The sequence below is a fragment of the Nelumbo lutea genome, chromosome 8, assembly GCF_056320005.1.
Source record: "Nelumbo lutea isolate HS-2025 chromosome 8, American lotus-T2T, whole genome shotgun sequence".
In the NCBI taxonomy this organism is placed as follows: domain Eukaryota; kingdom Viridiplantae; phylum Streptophyta; class Magnoliopsida; order Proteales; family Nelumbonaceae; genus Nelumbo; species Nelumbo lutea.
The window spans coordinates 42,125,085-42,145,947 of record NC_142691.1 but is presented as its reverse complement, the minus strand read 5'-3'; the positions used below and the strand labels follow the sequence as shown (position 1 = coordinate 42,145,947).

The window sequence follows — 20,863 nt, the reverse complement described above, 5'->3', positions numbered from 1 at the left end:
CCATAGAAAATACAGCCTCCTTGATCTCTTCTAAACTAAAGCTTCTCTCCAACCTTCCCCTGTTCTCCACTCCTACATCTGGCTAGTCCAAACCTTCTACCCACACCCTTCTACACACAGGCCTTCTTAAGATAGATTTGAAGTGCTCCACACAAGCCCCGGCAATCTCCTCTTGATGCACTAGCTCAACTCCATCTACTACCAATTTGGAGATCAGGTTCTTCCTTCTCCTGCCTTCTACTAGAGAGTGGAAAAACCTAGTGTTTATGTCCCCCTCTTGCACCCATTTACACCGAGATTTTTGCCTCCAGCTAATTTCCTCCTTGTGTAGGCAATCCTCTAACTGTCTTCTTAAATCTCTCCTGAGCTCAACGTCTTCCTCTCCAACTTCTCCCCTTTCTTCTTTAGAGTCAAGGCTTTCAATCTTATCCAGCAGATCTCCCTTTCTTTTTTCTATCCTCCCAAACTCCACCAAATTCCACTCCTTGATTTTGGCTTTCAAAAATTGATGTTTCTTATGGAATTTCATCCCCTCCCATTCCACCAATGGGTTACACTCAAACCACCACTCCCTCACTTTGTTGTTAAACCCTGGGTGGAGTAACCACATATTTTCAAATCTAAAGGGGGTAGGACCTCCACGCCTTCTTTCCTCCTTACATAACACTATGGGCCAATGATTGGATGTCACCCTTGGAAGAGCTCTAGAAGCCAAGGTTCCCCAATGGACTTCCCAAAGTAAATGTCTTATGAGCTAAGGGGATCTCTTTAAACTCAAAGTCCTCCACAAAGTTGTTAAACTTCCTCATACTTTTTGTCACTCTCTAGTTAACCTTATCGGATTCCTCCGAGAATCTAATCACACTGAAGTCCCCACCCAAGCACCAGGGCCCATCCCACAACCCTCTAACATCCGCCAATTCCTCCCACAACTCCTTTCTCTTTCTGTAGTCATTCGGTCCATAAACATTTGTGAGAACCCACGTAAAATCACCCTCAAACTGCTTAAACTTCATGAAAACCGAGAACTTTCCGATCAACTCCTCCAGGCCTTCAACCACATCCCCCTTCCACATTGTTACAATCCCCCCGGAAGCACCCCAAGAGAGAGCAGCCACCCAACTGACCCCCCTAGCTTTCCAAACACTCTGTGCCCAACTGATATTAAACTCCATTCTCTTAGACTCTTGCAACAGCACAATGTCTGGGTCAAACCGTTTTATTACCTTTTTTATTGTCGCTCTCTTCCTTGCACTCCCAATTCCCCTCACATTCCAACTGAGTATCTTCATTCCACTTCTTATTTAAACCCCTTGCCACCTTCCACTACTTTCCCCCTTTCCTCCTATCTCCTTTTACCCCGAGATTGTTGTCTCCTACATCTCTCTTCAATCTCTCAAATTCACTCAATCTCTTCTTTTTTTTATCACCTTCTTCCTCTTCTGTAAACTTTCTTTCAATACATTCAAATCTTCCAACCTACAGCCCAACTTCTCTATAAATTCAGCTAGCAAGTCTTCTCTCACCGAGTCCTCCACCCCTACCCTTCCTACAGAAACCCTTCCATCTCTGCCCATCTGCTCGTTCTTCCTCTCCCCTGGTCCCACCTTTGTTCTTTCCTCTCCATCCAACCTCCCTCTCCTATTACTTCCCTCCTTCCCTGTTCCTTTCCCTCCATCTCTACCCTCAAACCTTTCCCTCCTCTCCACTAGCCCCTCCCCTCTTCCTTCCTCCCCTTCCCTCCTCCAAATCAGTTTTCCTTCCACTTCCTTAAACACTTTTTCAATAATTTCCCACACTTTTTCACTCCTAAACCTTCCTTCCCTCACCTTCCCACTTTCCTTCATCCCCTTCTCCCCCTCCTCGGAGAGCCCACCTTCTAGCACGGCTGCATATTCATGGGCTAGAAAAGGATTGCTCCTGGCCTCCCTCTCATGTTCTTTGGCCAACCTGGTAATCTTTCCTCCTCTTCCACTTCCCGTTGCCGACCCTCTTCCCTTGGTTCCAGTCGTGACCATACACTCGCCTCCGGTGCCACCACCTGTTGAATGCCCACCTATCCGTCATGTGTATACACATCGCCCACGCGTACCAGCTACTACTCCTCCGGCTACATCTCCGTCAACAGATCCAGCACCAGACCCGCACTCAGCATCTGAGCTTGACCTCCCCATTGCTTTGTGGAAAGGTAAACGCACTTGCACCCTCCATCCCATTTCTAATTATGTTTCACTTACTCACCTTTCCGCTTCTCATCGCCAGTTTGTCACCATATTAGCATCAATTGTTGTCCCTAAGGATGTCCAGGAAGCCCTTGCCTCTCCAGGGTGGTGCTGAGCCATGGAAGAAGAACTCCCTGCCCTTCATCATAATCATACTTGGGACCTCACTTCTTTTCCTCCTAGGAAGCAAACTGTTGGTTGTAAATGGGTTTATACAGTTAAGTATCTACCTGATGGTAGTGTTGAACGCCTGAAAGCACGATTGGTTGTAAAAGGGTACTCTCAAACCTATGGTATTGACTACACAGAGACCTTCTCACCAGTTGCTAAGATAGGGTCAGTTCGTGTTGTGATCTCTCTTGCAGCCATGTATGAGTGGCCACTATATCAGCTTGATATCAAGAATGCCTTTTTGCATGGTGACTTACTCGAGGAGGTCTACATGGAGTAACCTCCAGGGTTTGTTGCTCAGGGGGAGGATGGTAAGGTGTGCAGACTAAGGAAGGCTATATATAGGCTTATACAGTCTCCTCGAGCATGGTTTGGTAGGTTCAGTGAGGTGGTAAAGAAGTTTGGTATGAAACAGTGCAAAGTTGACCATTTTGTATTTAGTCATGACTCTCCGGGAGGAAAAATACTGTTGGTGGTGTATGTAGATGATATTGTTATTACTGGAAACGATAACATGGGTATTGACGGGCTGAAGATTTATCTGCATGATCATTTTCAGACAAAGGATCTTGGTAAGCTGAAATACTTCTTGGGGATAGAGGTAGCAAGATCCAAGTATGGTATTAACTTGTGCCAGGGAAAATGTGCTTGATTTGTTGGAAGAAACAGGCTTGTTGGATGCCAAACCAGCTGAAACGCCCATGGACACAAATACCAAGCTAAGTAGTGATATGGATGAAGAGTTTGAAGACCCTGGCAGATACCGACGACTTGTGGGTAAACTGAACTACCTAACCATTACTAGACCAAACATCTCATTTGTGGTTAGTGTGGTAAGCCAGTTCATGCAAAAACCTCTGATTCCTCATTGGAATGCAGTTCTGAGAATTGTGAGGTATCTAAAAGGGGCTCCAGGTCGCGGTCTAATATACAAGAGTGGCGGAAAGCTTGAAATAGAAGGGTATTCTGATGCTGACTAAGTCGGTTCTATGTCTTATAGGCAGTCTACTACAGGCTATTGCACTTTCCTGGGAGGTAACCTGGTGACAGAATATAGGGCTATGGCGCACACCACTTGTGAATTAGTGTGGCTAAGGAACCTTCTACAGGAAGTAGGGTACAACATCAACACTCCAATGAAGCTCTATTGTGATAATCAGGCTGCAGTTCATATTTCCTCTAATCTGGTGTTTCATGAAAGAACCAAGCACATTGAAGTTGACTGCCACTTTGTGAGGGAGAAGGTGCTGAATGGAGAACTAGACACTACACATGTTAATACAAGAAATCAGTGGGCTGACTTATTTACAGAAGGCTTGAGTCGGGGAAGAGTGGACAGCTTGAGGGGGAGTGTTAGCATAGGGGTATTTCTGTCTTCATACCAAGATTAATGTTGTTGATCTGTAATGTTGTGTTGGAACTAGTGTTCCTAACTTAAATAAGGGCACATATGTCTTTTCAATCATTTTTAATAATATAAGTTCTGTCTGGCCGACTGGGAGAAGGTTATGTTGAGACTTCCAGTTCGAACCAGAATTTCCCTTTCTATCTTTCTCTCTTTCTTCCACCTTTCTACCTCTTTCTACCTAACCAATCTCAGACGAATAGAATTCTAAGGCAGGCCGAATCATAACAATGTGGTTTTCCTTCAATCTTATTTCAGTTAGTCATCATCATCATCTAAGCCTTGTCCCAACTCCCAACCACATGGGGTCAGGTACATTGATCTTGTTTGGCCATTCCATTCTGCTCAATGCCATATCCATTGTTAAATTATAGGTGCTTAAATCATTTCTTATTACTAATCATTTCTTATTACTGCAACTCAGTCCCTTTCAGTCTGCCCCTAGCTCTTCTAGCCCCTTCAACTTGTAACAGACATTTTCCCTAGCAGGTGCTGTAAGTGGTCTTTAATGCACATGAACAAACCATCTCAATCTACTTTTTCTCATTTTATCACCTATTGGAGCTACTATTAGGTTCCTTTACATGGTTACATTTCTAACCTTGTCCCAATAAAAGAGGACTGGAAAGAGCTTGCTTGAGACCTTCAAAAGGCCCATTGGGCTGTATCCTAGTCAAAAGAATCAGTTTTCAAGCAAGTGTACTGTTAATAAGAGTGTTCAAAGCAATGTATTCAATGATAGTTCGCCTGGGTGCTGTGTTCGAGAAAAGGTAGTGAGACTGTATTGGCTTTTGGTGTGCCTGATCAAAAGGTTGGTGCTATGTCAATTTTGGAATGCTTCTCTGCTTTGATTGCGACTTCTTCAAGCAACCCAGGGGTGGAATTTGGGTTGGGGGCAGGGTGGAGGAAATCAAGAAAGTAGAATGTTTGGTGAGAGAGCTAGAAAAACTGGAGTTGTTAAAGCAGGAGCTGAAGCCAATGTTGTGGGGTTAGCGATGGTTTCCTGGACGAGATTCTTGTTTGTGACCTTTAAGAAAGCTAAGGGCTGACTTTGGAAGGCTGAAGAGAAAGAAGAGGCTGCTGTTGAGGTGGCCCCTAAGAAACCCCATGGTTCAAATAGTTTACATACTGTTCATGTAACTAAAGCTTGGTGTGGTTGGAACAGGTCCTACAAAAAAAAGGGCAGCCTAGTGCACAAGGCACCCACCAATGTGGGGTTGGGGAGGGATAGATGGGCACAGCCTTACCCCTGCTCATACACAGGCTGTTTCCAAGATTTGAACCCTAGGTGTTTAAGAGAAAAGGACTGAAGACAAAAGCACCGACTTTTGAGGTGTTCTGAGGGGAGGCACCTCATGCCCACATCAAGATGGAAGCTAATGACTTTGCCTCAAGAAAATAGGAAAAATGAGGGTGGGAATGAATCTGTATTGAGAGTGCTTGATAGATTTAGAAGAAAAGGTGGAAAGGGAAGGAAGTTTGGCTCTTGAGAAAAATTGTTGAGAGAGATCTAGAGGTGGGTAAAGTCTTCATTTGCCTTTTTAGGGCAGAGAGGCATTTGCAAGAAAAGCATTTGAGGAGTTTGAGAGAAGGAAGGAAGAGCGGTTGAAAAAGGTTATAGTAGGGAAAGGAGGAGAGATTTGGAATGAGGGTGTTCGAGGAGAACTAGGGGTGGTTTTTGCAAGGTGGTTTGTTGTTTTTGATTGGGTGGAGGAATCTAAAGTTTTCTCGGGTAAGGAGTCAGGGAGTGGTGCTTTGGTATCTGGAGGAATCTGGTTTTTTCAGTTGTAAGTTTTGTGATTTTAACCTTGATGTTTGATTCTGTTGGAAGTTATTTGTATTTGTAGGTGTTTCTGTCTTTCTTTCAGGTGATAGCTTATCACCTTCCTTTTGCATTCTCTTTTTTCTTTTAATGAATTTCTTTTTTACTATCAAAAAAAGGAATCGGTTTTCAACAGCTGGTTTAATAGGCCAGCCAGCACCTCATATCCTTTAATTCATCATTGGTGATAGCCTGTTATCCTCAAGAAGCCTCTTAGGCTTTTAAGTGACCTACGTTGGGGCCAAGATTGAATGCTGACCACATGGCCCAAATATTATATTTGGGTTTGTTTGCCAAATTCGCACATAGACGCCATGGCATAGAACTGGTGTAAACATCATTTGTCTAATGTGATGGTTGGGTGTTGTAGATAGGATTCCCAATCTTGTTTTTTTTTTTCCTTATCAGCAGCACAGAATTGATTTCATTAATAAAAAGAAGGCATGAATACAACAAGAGATTATAAAAAAAGAAAAAACACAGCTATAGAAAGCTGACACAACCCAGATATTACAATTGAGCCCAACTCTAATTGTCATGATAACCATTTAAACCGCCTGAAATCATTCCTCAGGTGCCATGTCACCCCCTCCCCTATCTTCAGCCATTTCACAACAGTTCTCGAATCACCCTCAATGACTAGACTATCAATGCCCAACTCCTTTGCCTTCTCGACCCCGTATACTGCAGCTAATAGTTCTGCTCTTGCCACATCGCCCTGCTCAGCAGGCTCAAAGTATAAAGGCTATAATGTTTCCTTCCTCATCCCTAATTACCCCCCTATGCATGAGTGGCCCAGGTTACCCAAACAACTCCCATCAAAATCCAGTTTCTTCCAGCCGCATAATGGGGGTGACCACATCTCAGCAGCAGGTTTCTGTCTTCTAGAAAATGAAGCAGCAATAACAGCCCAGGTCCTAAAGAAGTCTTCAACCTTAAAGTCTGAAAACATTGTCAAACTTTTTGCCAATTGTGCCACTCTTAAGATTATGATTTCTACCAAGGCTTCCTTGCTCCTCTCTCTCTTTTGTTTTTTTTTGATAGATAAAGACTTTTATTAATAGATATTAATAAAGAAAGATACAAAAGGAGAGGTATAAACTCTTAACCCTCCCAAGAATACAGTTCACATTATAATATTGCCCAGAAAAAATTAACTCTTTCCACCCCTTGTTTGGCCAATGAATCTGCCAAGGAATTGACACACCTCTTAGTCCATTGAAACTTGATCTTCCATATTTTGTGTGAGGTGTCTAACTTTCTTCTCACTTAGAAACTTCCACAAACTAGAATCATCCTTCATTAACCAGTTTATAGCCAACTTAGAATCACCTTCCACTCTCAATTTTCTGATATTTAATTCTTGCTCCTTTCTCTTTCTTCAAATATTCTTGAATTTCTTTCCTTCCAAATTGTCCAAAGTACCGCTGCTCCTCCTTTTAGTACAGCTAAAAATAGAAGGGCTAAACAATCTTTCCAACCTATCAAGAGGAGACCAAATACATCCAAAGAGGGAAGAAAACCAATTCCAAATAAAGCTAACAAGAGAGCAAGAGATTAGAAGATTAAAGGCAGTTTCACCACTTAACTTGCACAAAACACACCAGCTGGGAGATAAAACACCAAGTTGGCCTTTTTCTTTGAAGCAAGTCACAGGTATTAATACAGCCATGAAACACTTCCCAACAGAAAGCACTGATTTTCAAGGGAATGTGAAAGCACCAAACTTCCTTAACTAGGAAAGAAGGAGAGGATGAAGTGGCTACCAAAGAATTGAGGAAGGATTTACAAGAGAACAAACCATCAAAATTAAGGCCCCAAACCCTTGAATCATAGTTGTCAAGGCGATGCCTAGGCAACAAGGCACCCTTTGAGGCTCGCCTCGCCTAATCGCCAAGCAGTTTTGTACTATGTATTGTAAAATACTTTTTTACTCTTTATTTTTTGACATTATAATTATAAAATAGGCACTATTAAACTAAAATATTCATTTTGTGTGTTTATATTCTAATTTCTTTTTATAAAATTTGTTATGATTTAATCAATACAAACATTGCTAAACACTGTATTGAACCCTCAAAGACTTTAAAACCGTTACTAATAAGGAAGAACTTAAAATTTTGTCTAATCAACACATTTTCTACTACTACTACTATTTCTTTTCTTCTTTTCCTATAACAAAAATAAGGGTTCAGTCCCTATATTTTTTGAATTTTATTTTCCTTCTTTTTCTTCCTTTTCATGAATTTGTTGATTTTCTATACTTTAACAGGAACCCTATACTTTTCTGATGAAAATTATGAATAATTATTGAGGAAATATAGTTATGGTACCTAGGGACCCTATGATCTATGTTTTCTATATAAAAAAGTTCACCGCCTAGGCAACGCCTAGTCGACTAGGCGACAAGGTGCCACCTTGATGCCCAGCCTCGCCTTGGCACCTTGAAAACTATGCCTGGAATCCAAAGTCCCATCACCCAAACACACTGAATTCAGCAAGCCAAGCAACTCAGACACATTAGGAATTTCAGCTTCTCTAAGGTTCCTGTTAAAGCCAAAGTTCCAATTCAACCCAGAAGGATGAAGTTTTTGGGTCAAGAAGTCAGATATAGGTCTATCCTTAAAATTGGAAAGATCAAAAAGAGTAAGAAATCGCTCACCTAGAGGGACATCTTCAATCCACACATCCTCCCAAAACCTAATTTTTAGACTCAAAGCCAAGTCATACCTAACATGATTTAGAAAGGTAGGAAGAATCTCAAGGATGGCCTTCCAGGGAGTAGCCAAGGTAGCTCTACAAAGACAACCAGCATCCCATCCATTGCTTGATATGTCGTGAATGCTTGAAACAGCTTGGTGCCATAGCTTCCCATCTCATTAGGGAATCTCCAAAGCCATTTTCTAAGTAGAGCCGTATTCTTCAGCTTGATATTACCAATTCCCAACCCCCTGCCTCTAATTTCACCACCTTGTCCCAATGATTTAAAAGGCGCACCTGAATCTCCAAAGCCATTTTCTAAGTAGAGCCGTATTCTTCAGCTTGATATTACCAATTCCCAACCCCCCTCTACCTCTAATTTCACCACCTTGTCCAAATGATTTAAAAGGGGCACCTGAGGCGCGCCTAGGCGCATTTTAGGGTATAAGCCTCGCCCAGGTCCTAGGCGCACCCCTTTCAAAAGGCGCACGCCTAGTGCACCTGATGCACCTCATCCCAGGTGCTCACCGAAGCTCCGAGAACCCCCTATTTGCTAATGTTGTTCATTCATTCATTGCAATAAAATGTCTTCTTAAAAGGCAATGAAAGTTATACAATCATTATTTTTTATGCAAGAAATAAGAATTTCAGACCCTAACATAGACTTGTCCGGGCTTACTCTAGAATCCAAACCACCATCACTGAAGAAAACTAAATTCAACAAGCTCAAAAGTTCAGTCACCATAGGAAGTTCAGAATTTCTAAGGTTCCTAATGAAGCCAAAATTCTAGTTCGGTCCTCCATCCCACATCTTGTTCCCTTCTCTATAGGAGTTTGGCCCATAGACATTCGTAAGGACCCATTCAAATCCATCCTATAGATTCCTCAATTTAATAGATAATGAAAAATTGCACACCAACACTTCCAAGCACTGAGCAACCTCTTCTTTCCAAATTGTTATCATGCCCCCTGAAGCACCTCATGATGGAGCAAAACTCCAACTAATATTCCTCTCTACCCAAAGACTTCAAATCCATTTCCTATCTACTTCCTTAAATTTTGGATTCTTGAATCAAGACAAAATCCAGCCTCTCCTTAGCACCTCTTTAACTGCTCTTCTTTTTGTGGCACTCTCTAACCCCCTTATATTCCAACTAATAATATCTATCCTATAGGACTCCTTTCCTTCTTCCTCCTCTAGCGCTGAATTCATTATTCCCTTCCACATCATTAATAAGTTTTTCAACTTCATTTAGCTTTCTTCCCCTCTTACCTCCCTTTGATTAATTTTCTTTATTTTGAGGTCTCACTTCCTTAGCTTTTTCCACCTTTAACCCCATCTTGTCATCCAAGTCCATCACCAGGTCCTTTGCAATCTATGTTCCTCCATTTCTTATATTCTCCCCAACCCCTTCTATTACTTCCTTCCCCTTAACCGATTCCCTCTCCAACTCCTCACTTTCAGATCTAAGTCTTTCACAAGCTCTACTTTTGCAAGCACTACTACAGGCACATCAAAGCCATGAATGGGGCCTGAGATATCTTTAGAGCCAATAGGGTAGACATTAGTATCAAAAACTAAACCAGCAAAGATATCGAGGTTACCAAGGTATGACTGAGAGGTCAAAGCAAAGGGGGATGAAGAAGCAGCTCCTTCAAATCATTGTTCCTTTTGGTAAGTCCCCACATCCCTAGCTTCAGTTCTATCAACTTGGGAAGGTTTTGAACTTATGATAGATTTAGGCAACTCTTGTTTGTAACCCCAGGCAGATTGTCCTTCACAATTACCTAGTTCCCCCGCCTAATCATCATCCCTTCAACCTATCCTTGTTGCTCACTTGGGCTTTTATCCTTGTCTCCTTGGAAACTTCTTTTCATCACCTGACGAGGGAATTGATCCTTTAGGCGGTTAGGCCACTATCTGAAGATAGCCGCACGTCTTCATTCTTTCTTTAATGGTGGAAAAAAGATCATCATATTGTAAGTCCTGCTTCTAACCAACAGCCTGTCCTCCCTCGAAGAGGGAATCTAAATGAAGGTTGTCATCATTTTTTTTTTGAAAGGTAAGATAAATTTATTAAAACTAACTCATAAAAGTACAAAATAGAACCTGCCCACAAACAGACAGGCCTGAGGGACTCCCATTACAAGCACCAGATTGATTGAGATCCAAGAGAGCAGTTTACCAACAGCTAGCTGAACTATATCCTCGGCCCCTCTCACTTTTTTATTAAAAATTCTGTTGTTTCTCTCAGCCCAAATTGCCCAAATCACAACTGTCGGAACAGTGGTCCAGATCAATTTCCCTCTTTTCTTCATATTAATGACTTTTCAGCTACATAGTAACTCCTTAACTGATTTAGGCATGACCCAACAAATCCCCACCGCCTTCAAGAAGTGATGCCACACCTGAGCAACAAAAGGGCAATGAATGCATATATGATCCGTAGTTTCCAGATGACCATCACAAAGGACACAAGACTTATTCAAAATCTGCAAACCTCTTCTCTCAAGATTGGTTCGGGACAGACATTTGTCCAATGCCATTGTCCAAACAAGAAAATTAACTTTAGAAGGGCAGCTCCAAATCTGTTTCGCAGGGAAATCTCCCACAGCCACTCTACTACCAAGTCTACTAGCCATTGATTTAACTGAAAAAGCACCTTCTTTGGACCAAATCCAAAACTGCTTGTCATCCCGATTGTGGTCGACGATTTGAGCCTATAGAGCCTCCAATAGATTTGAAGCTTCTTGAATTTCCCAGTCAAAAAGACCTCTTCTAAACTAGGGAGCCCAAACCACTTCATTGCCCAAAACTGAGTAAGTTTCAGCAACTGAGGTATCCTGGTTGGAGGCACATTGGAAGATAAGAGGGAATTCTTCAGCCATGGAATGATTCAAACACCAATGATCTTTCCAAAATTTGATTCTGTCCCCTTTTCCGACTTTGAGGCTGATTCCCCCATCAAACAAGGGAGAAACTTTCATAATACTTTTCCATAAGGAATAACCCCAGTTAAGTGGGGGGTTAGTTTTCCAATCACCCCACAGAAACCCCAAATTTAGATGCAATTAGGTTTCTCCACCAAGCTCTCCTTTCAGTGGCAAATCTTTTTTTGATCAATCCTTCCTTTCAGTGGCAAATCTCCAGATTCATTTACACAGCCTAGCTGAATTTGTCACCTTGATTCTTCTCAGACCAAGACCCCCTTGTTCCTTAGGAAGGCAGATTTGGTTCCAATTCACAAGGTGGATTTTCCTTTCTTCCTCCCAACCCCTCAACAAAAAGTTTTTTTGGAGAGTCTATTTTCCTAGCCACTTTATTTGGGATAGGGAAAAGGGACAGAAAGTAGGTAAGGAGATTAGATAAAGTACTTTTTAGAATTTCTTTTCCAAGATGACAATGGAAGGCCACAAAGGAACATTTAGCCCCTAATGGAAGGCCTAGGTACTTTACCGGAAGTGGATCCACTTGACTAGCCAAAACATTGGCACAATCTTCGAGATTAGGGACTTTGCCCACTGAGATGATTTGACTTTTATTAAGGTTGACTTTCAAACCTGTGACAACTTCAAACCAACTGAGGATCCCAAGCAGATTATCCAGTTGATCAAGAGAAGCATCTAAAAAGCATAAGGTATAATCCGCAAACTGAAGGATGTTCACTTTTTCACCCCCTAGGGCAATTGCAAACCCTTCCCACAGATCAGAGGCTACTGCCTTCTGACTAAATAGAGTAAGAATCTCTGCAATACAAATAAAGAGAAGGGGAGAAAGGGGGTCTCCCTGCCTTAACCCTCTAGAACTCTCAAAGAAGCCTGTAGATTGACCATTAATCAGAATAGAAAATTTGGGGGAAGAAACACAAACTTTCATCCAATTTCTCCACTTTTGCCCAAAATTCATCTTTTCCAGAACTTTGTCTAAACAATTCCAATTAACATGATCATAGGATTTTTCAATATCCAATTTATAAACCAAACCTGGCCTCCCCTCTCTCATCCTTGAATCCAACAACTCATTTGCAATAAGAACTAAGTCAATCATTTGCCTACTCAGCACAAAAGCACTTTGATTTTTCGAGATCACACTATCCAAAACCCCTTTCATCCTTTCAGCCAAGACCTTGGCCAAAATCTTGTAAAAGCCCCTTCAATCTTGGGAATGAGGATGATAAAGACATTATTCAGGCTCTTTTGAAGAGAGGCATTAGAATGGAATGACTGAAAGGCATTTAGGATATCTTGCTTCACAAAATCCCAGCACTTAACATAAAATAAGTTGGAAAAGCCATCCGGTCCAGGGGATTTCTCATTGTCCAAGCTGCTGATTGCCATCTTAATCTCCTCCTCAGAAAAAGGTTTTTCAAGAGAAATCCTCTGATCTTCACTTAGCCTTTTAAAAGGAAGGCCTATGGGGAAAGGTCTGTATTTCCAGTTATCCTTATAGAGATTTTTGTAAAAAAAGGTAGCTATTACCTTGATTTCTGCATCCGTGGCACCCACCTTATCATCCCAAATAAGTTTGCTGATTGTGGATAGTCTTTTTTTGCATTTCCTAGCTTGTGAAAATAGTGAGTATTCCTATCTCCCGCTTTCATCCATTCAGATTTTGCTATCTGTCTCCATTTTAATTCTTCTTTGGCTGCCAAATTGTCAAAAACCGCCTTCGCTTGAATTCTTTTCAATTTAAGCTCTTCAGAAATTGGACCAGCTTCCTCTACTCTATCAATATCAGCAATAAGGCCTAGACAAGCCTTCTTCTCTGTTTCTACATTCAGGTTATTTTCCACTTTCCAAATTTCAGCTTCTCTTTAACTGCCCTCAGCTTTTGAGCAAAAACAAAGGAGCTGGACCCTTCAGTCTTCACATCACACCAAAAGGATTCCAATAGTGACAGAAAATTAGTCTCTTCAAACCATGCATTCTCAAACTTGAATGGATTTTTTAACCTGTTCCTACTTCCACAAATGAGCTGAATTGGAGCATGGTCTGATATGGGTCTTGGCAGAATTATTTGCTTGAATTCTGAAAAGAGAGTGTCCCAGTTTTCAGAAACCAGGAATCTATCAAGCCTGACCAGTGTTGGATTATCCTGATTGTTGGTCCAAGTAAAACTTCCTCCCACTAGAGGAAGGTCAATGAGCTCTAAATTGTTAACAAAATCAGCAAAAAGACCCATACCCGTGATCTCCTGCTCCTGATATTTTTCTCTTCAACTGACAGAGTAATGTTGAAATCCCCACCAATAACCCACAGAAGAGAAAAAGAACCTCTCGCTGCTTCAAGTTCTTCCAGAAAAATGGTTTTCAGATTTGCTTCAGTAGGACCGTACACATTAGTAACTTGAAAAGTGTTACCATTAGCCAATTCCATAACCATAGAGATGGAAAAGGAACCCACCCTGAACGAGATTAGTCTACACACAGTAGGATATCAAAGAGTGATCAAACCCCCAGCACTACCCCTTGCCGCTTTCACTCTCCATCTCACCAGGCCCTCCCCCCAAATGCTCCTCACAATTCCAGCGTCCAGACATTCTAGCTGTCTCCTGAAGCAATACAATTTGAGTTTTTGCTTTTTTGACAACCTCACACACAACCAATCTCCTACCCAAACCCAACCCTCTGACATTCCAAGATAAAATCTTCAGATCCATATATAAATTAATTCACAGATGGAATCCAACCCTCTTCCCTAACTACTTATTGACTCTCACCCCCCTTCATAACTTCCCGCCCTATCATTTAAGCCCCAGTTCAGTCTCATCATTTCTCTGTTCTTTCTTCAAGTATAACCTCCCTTCTTCACAGCTAACTTTCCCCTTCCCATAAGAATTTTGTGCTCGATTCCTTCCAAAATTTTCGTTGTTTCTTCCTCAAGACCATCAAGTGACACTCCCAAAAACATCCCTAACCCCAATAATTTTGATGAGACCCAAGAGGAAGATGAACCCACCATAGCAACCTTATCTCCTTGTGTCGCTAAATCTGCATCTTTGCCATCAAAGCCTGCGGATGGGATGGGTTCCATACCTTGCAAATTATCTTTATGAGTTGTGATCGGTGTAGATGTCACTTTCTCCCCTTCTTGAACGGCAACATTTCTCATCAGATGAGAAGAGGAGTCAATCACCATAATCGGCTGCATCAACAATGGCTCCGTTTCCATATGTAAAACAAGTAGTTGACTTGGGCTTCGGGTTTGGGTATGCTCCAGGTTAACCAAAAGAGCTGGGGGATGTTCAACAGCCATCTGTCTTCTCTCCTTTGATGCAGCCAATCTGTCCTCTACCACCTGCCCTCTTTGTATTTCCTCAATACATTCTTTAGTGAGATTTTTTAATTGGTCCACCGCCAACACACCCCTCTCCTACGAAGATTCCAAAATTTGAACCTTCCCAACTCTTGGTCTTCTCGAGACACCATCTCTATCATCCAATTGAATATGAATCCGATGGTTTGTATTCCCCCTCTCTTCATCTTCTTCCTCCCTAACACCAAACTCTGACAGCCGGGAAACCTAGCACTTCCCCGGAACTAATGTGGGAAGAAAGGATGTCGCTTCTCTTCCACGCTCTTTTGAAGACAGACTCTCCTCAACATCTTCAACAATGAAGGTTTTGAGTCCTCTTTTTCCTCTCTTATCTTCAGAGGATTCCATCTTCTAGCCGATGGGAGGATCTCCGGCTAGATTCTAACTGAAAGAGGACCTCTCCAGCCACCACTTCCACACAGTCAGGGATATGTCCACCACCTCGCACTTGCATCCTAACCCACTCACATGTTTCGAGTTTCGCCAGAGAGTCATCAATCTCCAAAAATCCCCCACATCTATCCCCAATCGCCTTGATCACGCTCGAACACCAAAAGATTAGAGGAAGGCCGAAAATCCTAACCCATGTTGAGTTGTCGTGGATCGAGTCATTCTCTGCTTCTAGATAAAAACATCCGGCACTAGCCCCCCACCAGTCAAGTAAGAGTTGGTTTCCTCTCATTCTCCATGGGTCGTTTCTAAGGATCTAGCCTGCATCTTCCTTAGACAGAAGAATGAAAAGGAAGAGGTTATCCGCCATCTTCTTCACTTTCGCACCTCCCACCTCCCTCTAAACCCTCCTCGCCCAGTCCCCAACTTCTTTCACTCTCACTCCCCACCGAAACCTCCCCACCAGGCATCCCCTAAGGAACTCTTTTCTCGCATCAACTCCTCGTTGTTCAGTGACTATGACCACACACCTATTGCCACTACTCTACTATAGGTAAGATTTTTCCTAGTTTTTGCCTCCAAACCTCCCCGACTATACCAGTTCCCTGATTCCCACCCCCTTCTCCCAGTCGAGGTTTTCTTTGGAAAATCTCTTCGAAACATTTTGCCACCACTTCCAGATCACCAATCTCCATCTAGGATCTTATCTCCAACTTCAGAGAGGATGAACATCGTTGATCAACACCATTCAGCACCACATGCTTCGTCGTCACCACAAGCTTCGTCGTTCATTCATGATGAAAGTAAACTTTAACCGTACCTTCGATGTTTCCAATAAGTGAATCATCATTAAAGAATAGGTCTTCATCTGAATCTCCACAATCAATCTAATGTTTGTCCCCTTCACCTTCCTTCCAATCAATCTTGGACCAGGAAAGCAAGGGTTAGGGCTTATCTCACTTAACCCACCGCTATTGAGACGAGTTCGCCCTTGAATGATTGTCAGAGATCAATGGAGACGATGATAGACTAACATTACCGTCTCCCGTCATTCCAACCTTGCTCCCACGCATGCCATTTAAGTTGTTACATGATGGCTTCCTATACAGCAATCCAGCCACACGGTTCACCCCTGTTTCAAAATCTGGCCCTCCCTTCTTATCCCCTCTTCTTATTGCTTCCATATAGGATTTTCCTTTTCTTATTTCAGACATTCAATGAAATTTAAAAACATTTGAACAGCCCCATTTTAAAGGAAAGATGGAGCCGAGAAAATTAGAATTTGACAATCCACCTTCCAAAGTAGGAAAGTGGACAGTCAGCTTGGGATTTTTTAATTCTTTTAATCCACATGGCTGCCAACTAGACACATTACCATCATCTTCTTCCTTTCTCCGTCTCCCACAGCGACGATTCGACTTGGAGCACTAACCAATACTCTCCTCCATCACCCACTGGAAAGAAAACTCCACTGATCTTGGAATCCTTTCTGGCCTGGTACCAATAATTTTGATAATCGCCGTTTGAAGGGACGATGTGTTCACTGCTAACAGATGTCCACTGCAGAGCACTGCCACTTAAGAAAACACTTCTTCTTTCCACAAATTGAATAGGAGCCCTATCAACTTGATTTTTAGAACCTCTTCCTCCAGAACAACCTCATTACATGAAGGATTCCAATTCTCCAGAATCACCACCATCTTCTTGCGTGTCTCTAATCTGGTTACAACCTCAATATGGCAGCCCAAGTCAAGGAACAGCTGCTTTCTCCTCAAACGGAATCAGAATAACCTTTTCTATCGATGGGAGAGCCACCATTAAATCAAAAAGAACTCCATTCCAGTCTTGCACTTTCTTTTCTACCCTAATTACCTTTCTCCATCTCCAATCCTCCAGGTTTCCATCTAACACCAACTTCGAACACACGGTAGCTCCACTCAGGCCTTCAACCTTCTCTACAACTCCACTCCATTTTGTAATTTAGAAGCTTGCTCAGGTACTAGAGTGTCCGGCATAGCAGCAGTGCTGTTCTTTTCCTTTTCCAGAAACCATGTCCTCTGTTCAAAGTCATCCAAGGCTCCTGCAAACATGACCCAACCTTGCTTACCTTTGCTTCTAGAATACACACCACCTGTTTCTTACCGTTTCCAAAGAGCTCACTTAGTTGAATGAAAGCTCCCCTATTGTTAATCTTCTTTTCCACTGTAAATCTTTTCTTTATCAAGTCAAGTTCTGCTTTCCACCCAGATTCAGTGATGGCAAAAATTATACCATCAATGAACCCTTTCAACCAGCTTATCGCCTCCCTGCTTAACACTACCATTGATCTTTTGTCTTCTCTGATTTTGATTGCTGAACCTCCACCAATTTCTTCCAAGAATATCCTCTTTTTTTCAGACAAGCAGCTCCTTCCTCCACTTTCATTTCTTCCTACAATTCTCCATCTCTTTCCGCCTTCAATCCCTCGTAACTTTAAATTATATAATGTGCAATATGAAAAAAAAATATTGAATTGGCCCAAGCTAGGTCGAGCTTGGCTTGGCTTTGGGCCTTAAACACAAAAGATTTCCCAATATGGCTGTAGACTAAAATGTCATCAAAAAACACAAGTATGAAGCAGCAAAAAGCCATTTTGTGCACATCTTTTACCAAGAATTCATAATGAGTGGTCAAACTATATGGCATTACCAAGAATTCATAATGATTGCTGCGAGTGCAAAAAGCCATTTTGTGGACATCTTTTTGGTAGATATGGACCTGATAGTAGTCAAACATCAAGCCCAGTTCAGAAAAAAAAGTCACTTCCCTTAACTCATCCAAAAGTTCCCCAATCCCTCTAAAGACATTTTGATAAAGTATCTACCATTCCATTTGTTCTTCTGCTCATCCATTTTAAAGACACATTTAACTCCCTTATTAAGCTCTCAATCCCCCTAAATTTATATTGAAAAACCCATGGGATTTGGATACAGCATCTTGTCCAAGAAATGACTACCTAAAAATCCCCTTCCACTTCTAGATTCTGGAACCCAAATTGTTTGGCAAGTTTGAATCCCTGTGGTAAGCTTCCCATTTCTGCTGTTAGTGTGTCCCCATGCTCCAAAGGACCTGAATACAAGGACACCACTCTTCCTTCTGAATTCCTAAAGACTCCCCCTATTCCCGCCAATCCCACATCAACAATGAATCTTCCACCAAAGTTGAGCATTATGAAGTTAGATGCCAAGGATTTCCAAATCATAATTTGCCTTTACTTTTCTTGAGCAGAGAGTGCCACCTCTTTCCAATTTCTCAATATATCATTTAGGGAGAAATTTTGGAAAGCCTCCATAGATTTTACCTAGTGCACCACCTTGATTTTAATTAAACTCAATAATCTCCCCCTCGGTTCTGTTTTTGTCATTGAAGATTCTACCATTTCTTTCTTCACAAATGGTTCAGACCACAGCTGCCCTCACTGTTTCCCACAAAAGACTTCCTCTTTTCTTTGAACCTTGAGCAAGCTGTCTACTAATGTGGCCTCCTTGAATATATTTATTGAACAATAGCCTGTGCTCGAATAGGATCCACCTGCCCATTGTTAGTTGAGGCTCTAACAATTTCAAAGAAATGTTGAAAAATTACAAGCCAACTAGCAGTTAAACACAAAACATTCATGCACCAGCCCCACTCATGCATATTTTGCTTGCCTTATTAACATTTTGATCAGCTTTCCTGATTTCCATAGTTCTTATAGGTTGGTTGTTCCAAACAAATATATCCCATGTGCATAAGTCCGTAATGTAAGAAATAGAAGTAAACCATTCCTGGCCACCGCATGTTTTAGGACCTGACAAAAGGGGAAAACTTATGACAAGAAGGAAAACAAGTAGATCAATTTATCATCCACAGATGAATCAGGCACTGGTTTGCATGTAAGGACCAATACGTCAACACCCAAACACACTTGTGTTGGCCATCCAAAAATGGTTAGAAAGTCCAATTTCTTACTCCGATTGTTTCAAGTTACTTAAAAAGTGGAAAAAGGAATTTCAAAATGTATGCCATGTAGGCAACCACAGACAGTTGGGACAAGGCTTGGACAATTCTCATGACATGCATCAAACATTTTCATAGTCTTTAAACAACTTATCACCATTGATCAGGTCAAAGAAGAATGTCATGATCAAATCTGCCATGTAATAAGAACTAAGTAGCACTAAAACTATTCTGTTGAAAGTTAGATCCCATTTTCAGATATTCAAACTGAAAAAAAAAAATACGTAAAACATATAAGAAAATAGATATTCCTAAACTACCCAAATATCGCAATACCAGGTTAATCCTAAAATCTAAAACTCTTAAAACATTTGGAATTCAGGCAACATATTTCGTTTTGGAAAAATTTCAAGATTAATTTTCACCCGAAGACCTTCAACTGAAAGCAAACACACACAAATGCAAGAACATTTCAACCCTTATCCCAATATCAAAAATGAAAATTCCAGGCATAAATACCGCTACTAGTTTCCAAACAAAAACCTAATGCCAACCTACTGCAAACATGCCAGAGATGTTTGCGGTAACAATAATGGATTTCATTCCGTAGTTTTCTCAAATGAGTCGAAAAGTATCTCAATAATTGTTAAACTTATAACTATATAAATGGAGAAATAATTACTGGAAATCATAATCAAAGAGGTTATTTTTTCATACATGAAGAACTACGAAAAGACCACATCGTGCAGACTAACCTGCTTCAACTTTCCAGTGATCTCAATCATACGACCTTGAATCTCAAGAAACGCCTGTATCCAAAAACCCCAAAAAGAAAAGATAGAATTCTCTAAATACACCAAGCATTAACAACAATGATTCCAATAGTCTGTACAGAAAGGGAGGATATTGAACGAAAAGCAGAGAAGAGAAAATGACATTCTCTTACGGTTCTGTTTGTTTCATCGGCCATTTGAGTTGAGGCAAAACCTTCAGAGACAAAGAAAGATGAGCCCCACCAAAACCCTAAAATTTACAGAACGGAAATAGAGGACTGGGGGACGAAAGCGATGGAAGTTCAAACAAGGAGCTTGACGCTGTAGGAGAAATCGAGTGTTACACGAACGCAACGCGTCGGGGTGTTCAACCGTAGGTATATTTTTGAAACCGAACCGATACTACCGGTTTCTGAAAAACCGAAATCGAACCAAAGCTGATCGGTTAATCGGTCGACCAGTTGTTAACCATTGGTTTATTTTATCGGTTTTTTGTTTTTTTATATTTATAGTATATATTATTAAAAAATATATAAATATTATATATATTTTTATATTTTAAATAATAAATAATATATTATATATTAAATACAATGCAATATTTATTAATTTTGAGTAAATTATAATAGGTAACCAATACTTTGGGAATAGTGACAGATACGTATCTAAAATTTCAATTGTAACACTTTAGTACCCCCAAATTTCATGGTACCCATTTCAGATTTTTGAATTCAAAATTTAGAATGACATCTAAACTCTATTTTTTCAAACTTATGACAAGTTCTCACGCCAACTAAGCAACTTTGTTTTGCCTATGAGGTGGCATTCCAACGTGGATTTCAGGTGTCAATTTTCCTTATTTCTCTTTTAATTTTAAAAGTATCCTTAATTTGTAAAGATTAAAATGACCCTACTAAAAAGAAGGGTCCATTGTCATTGATATTTCCCTCTCTTTATTTTTCTCTCTCTCTCTCTCAACTTTGAGGTCGTGCTCAACAAAAATAACTCCACACTATGGTTTTGCCCATTGCATTGAAGACAACTCTCTCTCTCTCTTATTGAACATCAGTGTGACTAATAGGTATTT

At 41.1% G+C, this 20,863-nt stretch overlaps 1 protein-coding gene across 1 annotated transcript in view; it reads right to left on the bottom strand.

Annotated features, from left to right (window-relative positions):
- The window catches only part of PFD1 (PREFOLDIN 1), a 45,833-nt gene extending 25,688 nt beyond the window's left edge, over positions 1-20,145 (bottom strand). Inside the window, exons 1-2 of the mRNA XM_088957041.1 lie at positions 19,950-20,145; positions 19,759-19,812 (exon numbers count right to left, since the gene is read on the bottom strand). Coding sequence (XP_088813167.1) covers positions 19,759-19,812; positions 19,950-19,973 — 78 coding nt within the window. The 5' untranslated portion in view covers positions 19,974-20,145. The remainder of the gene's footprint in view (positions 1-19,758; positions 19,813-19,949) is intronic.
- Between the last annotated feature and the right edge of the window lie 718 nt (positions 20,146-20,863).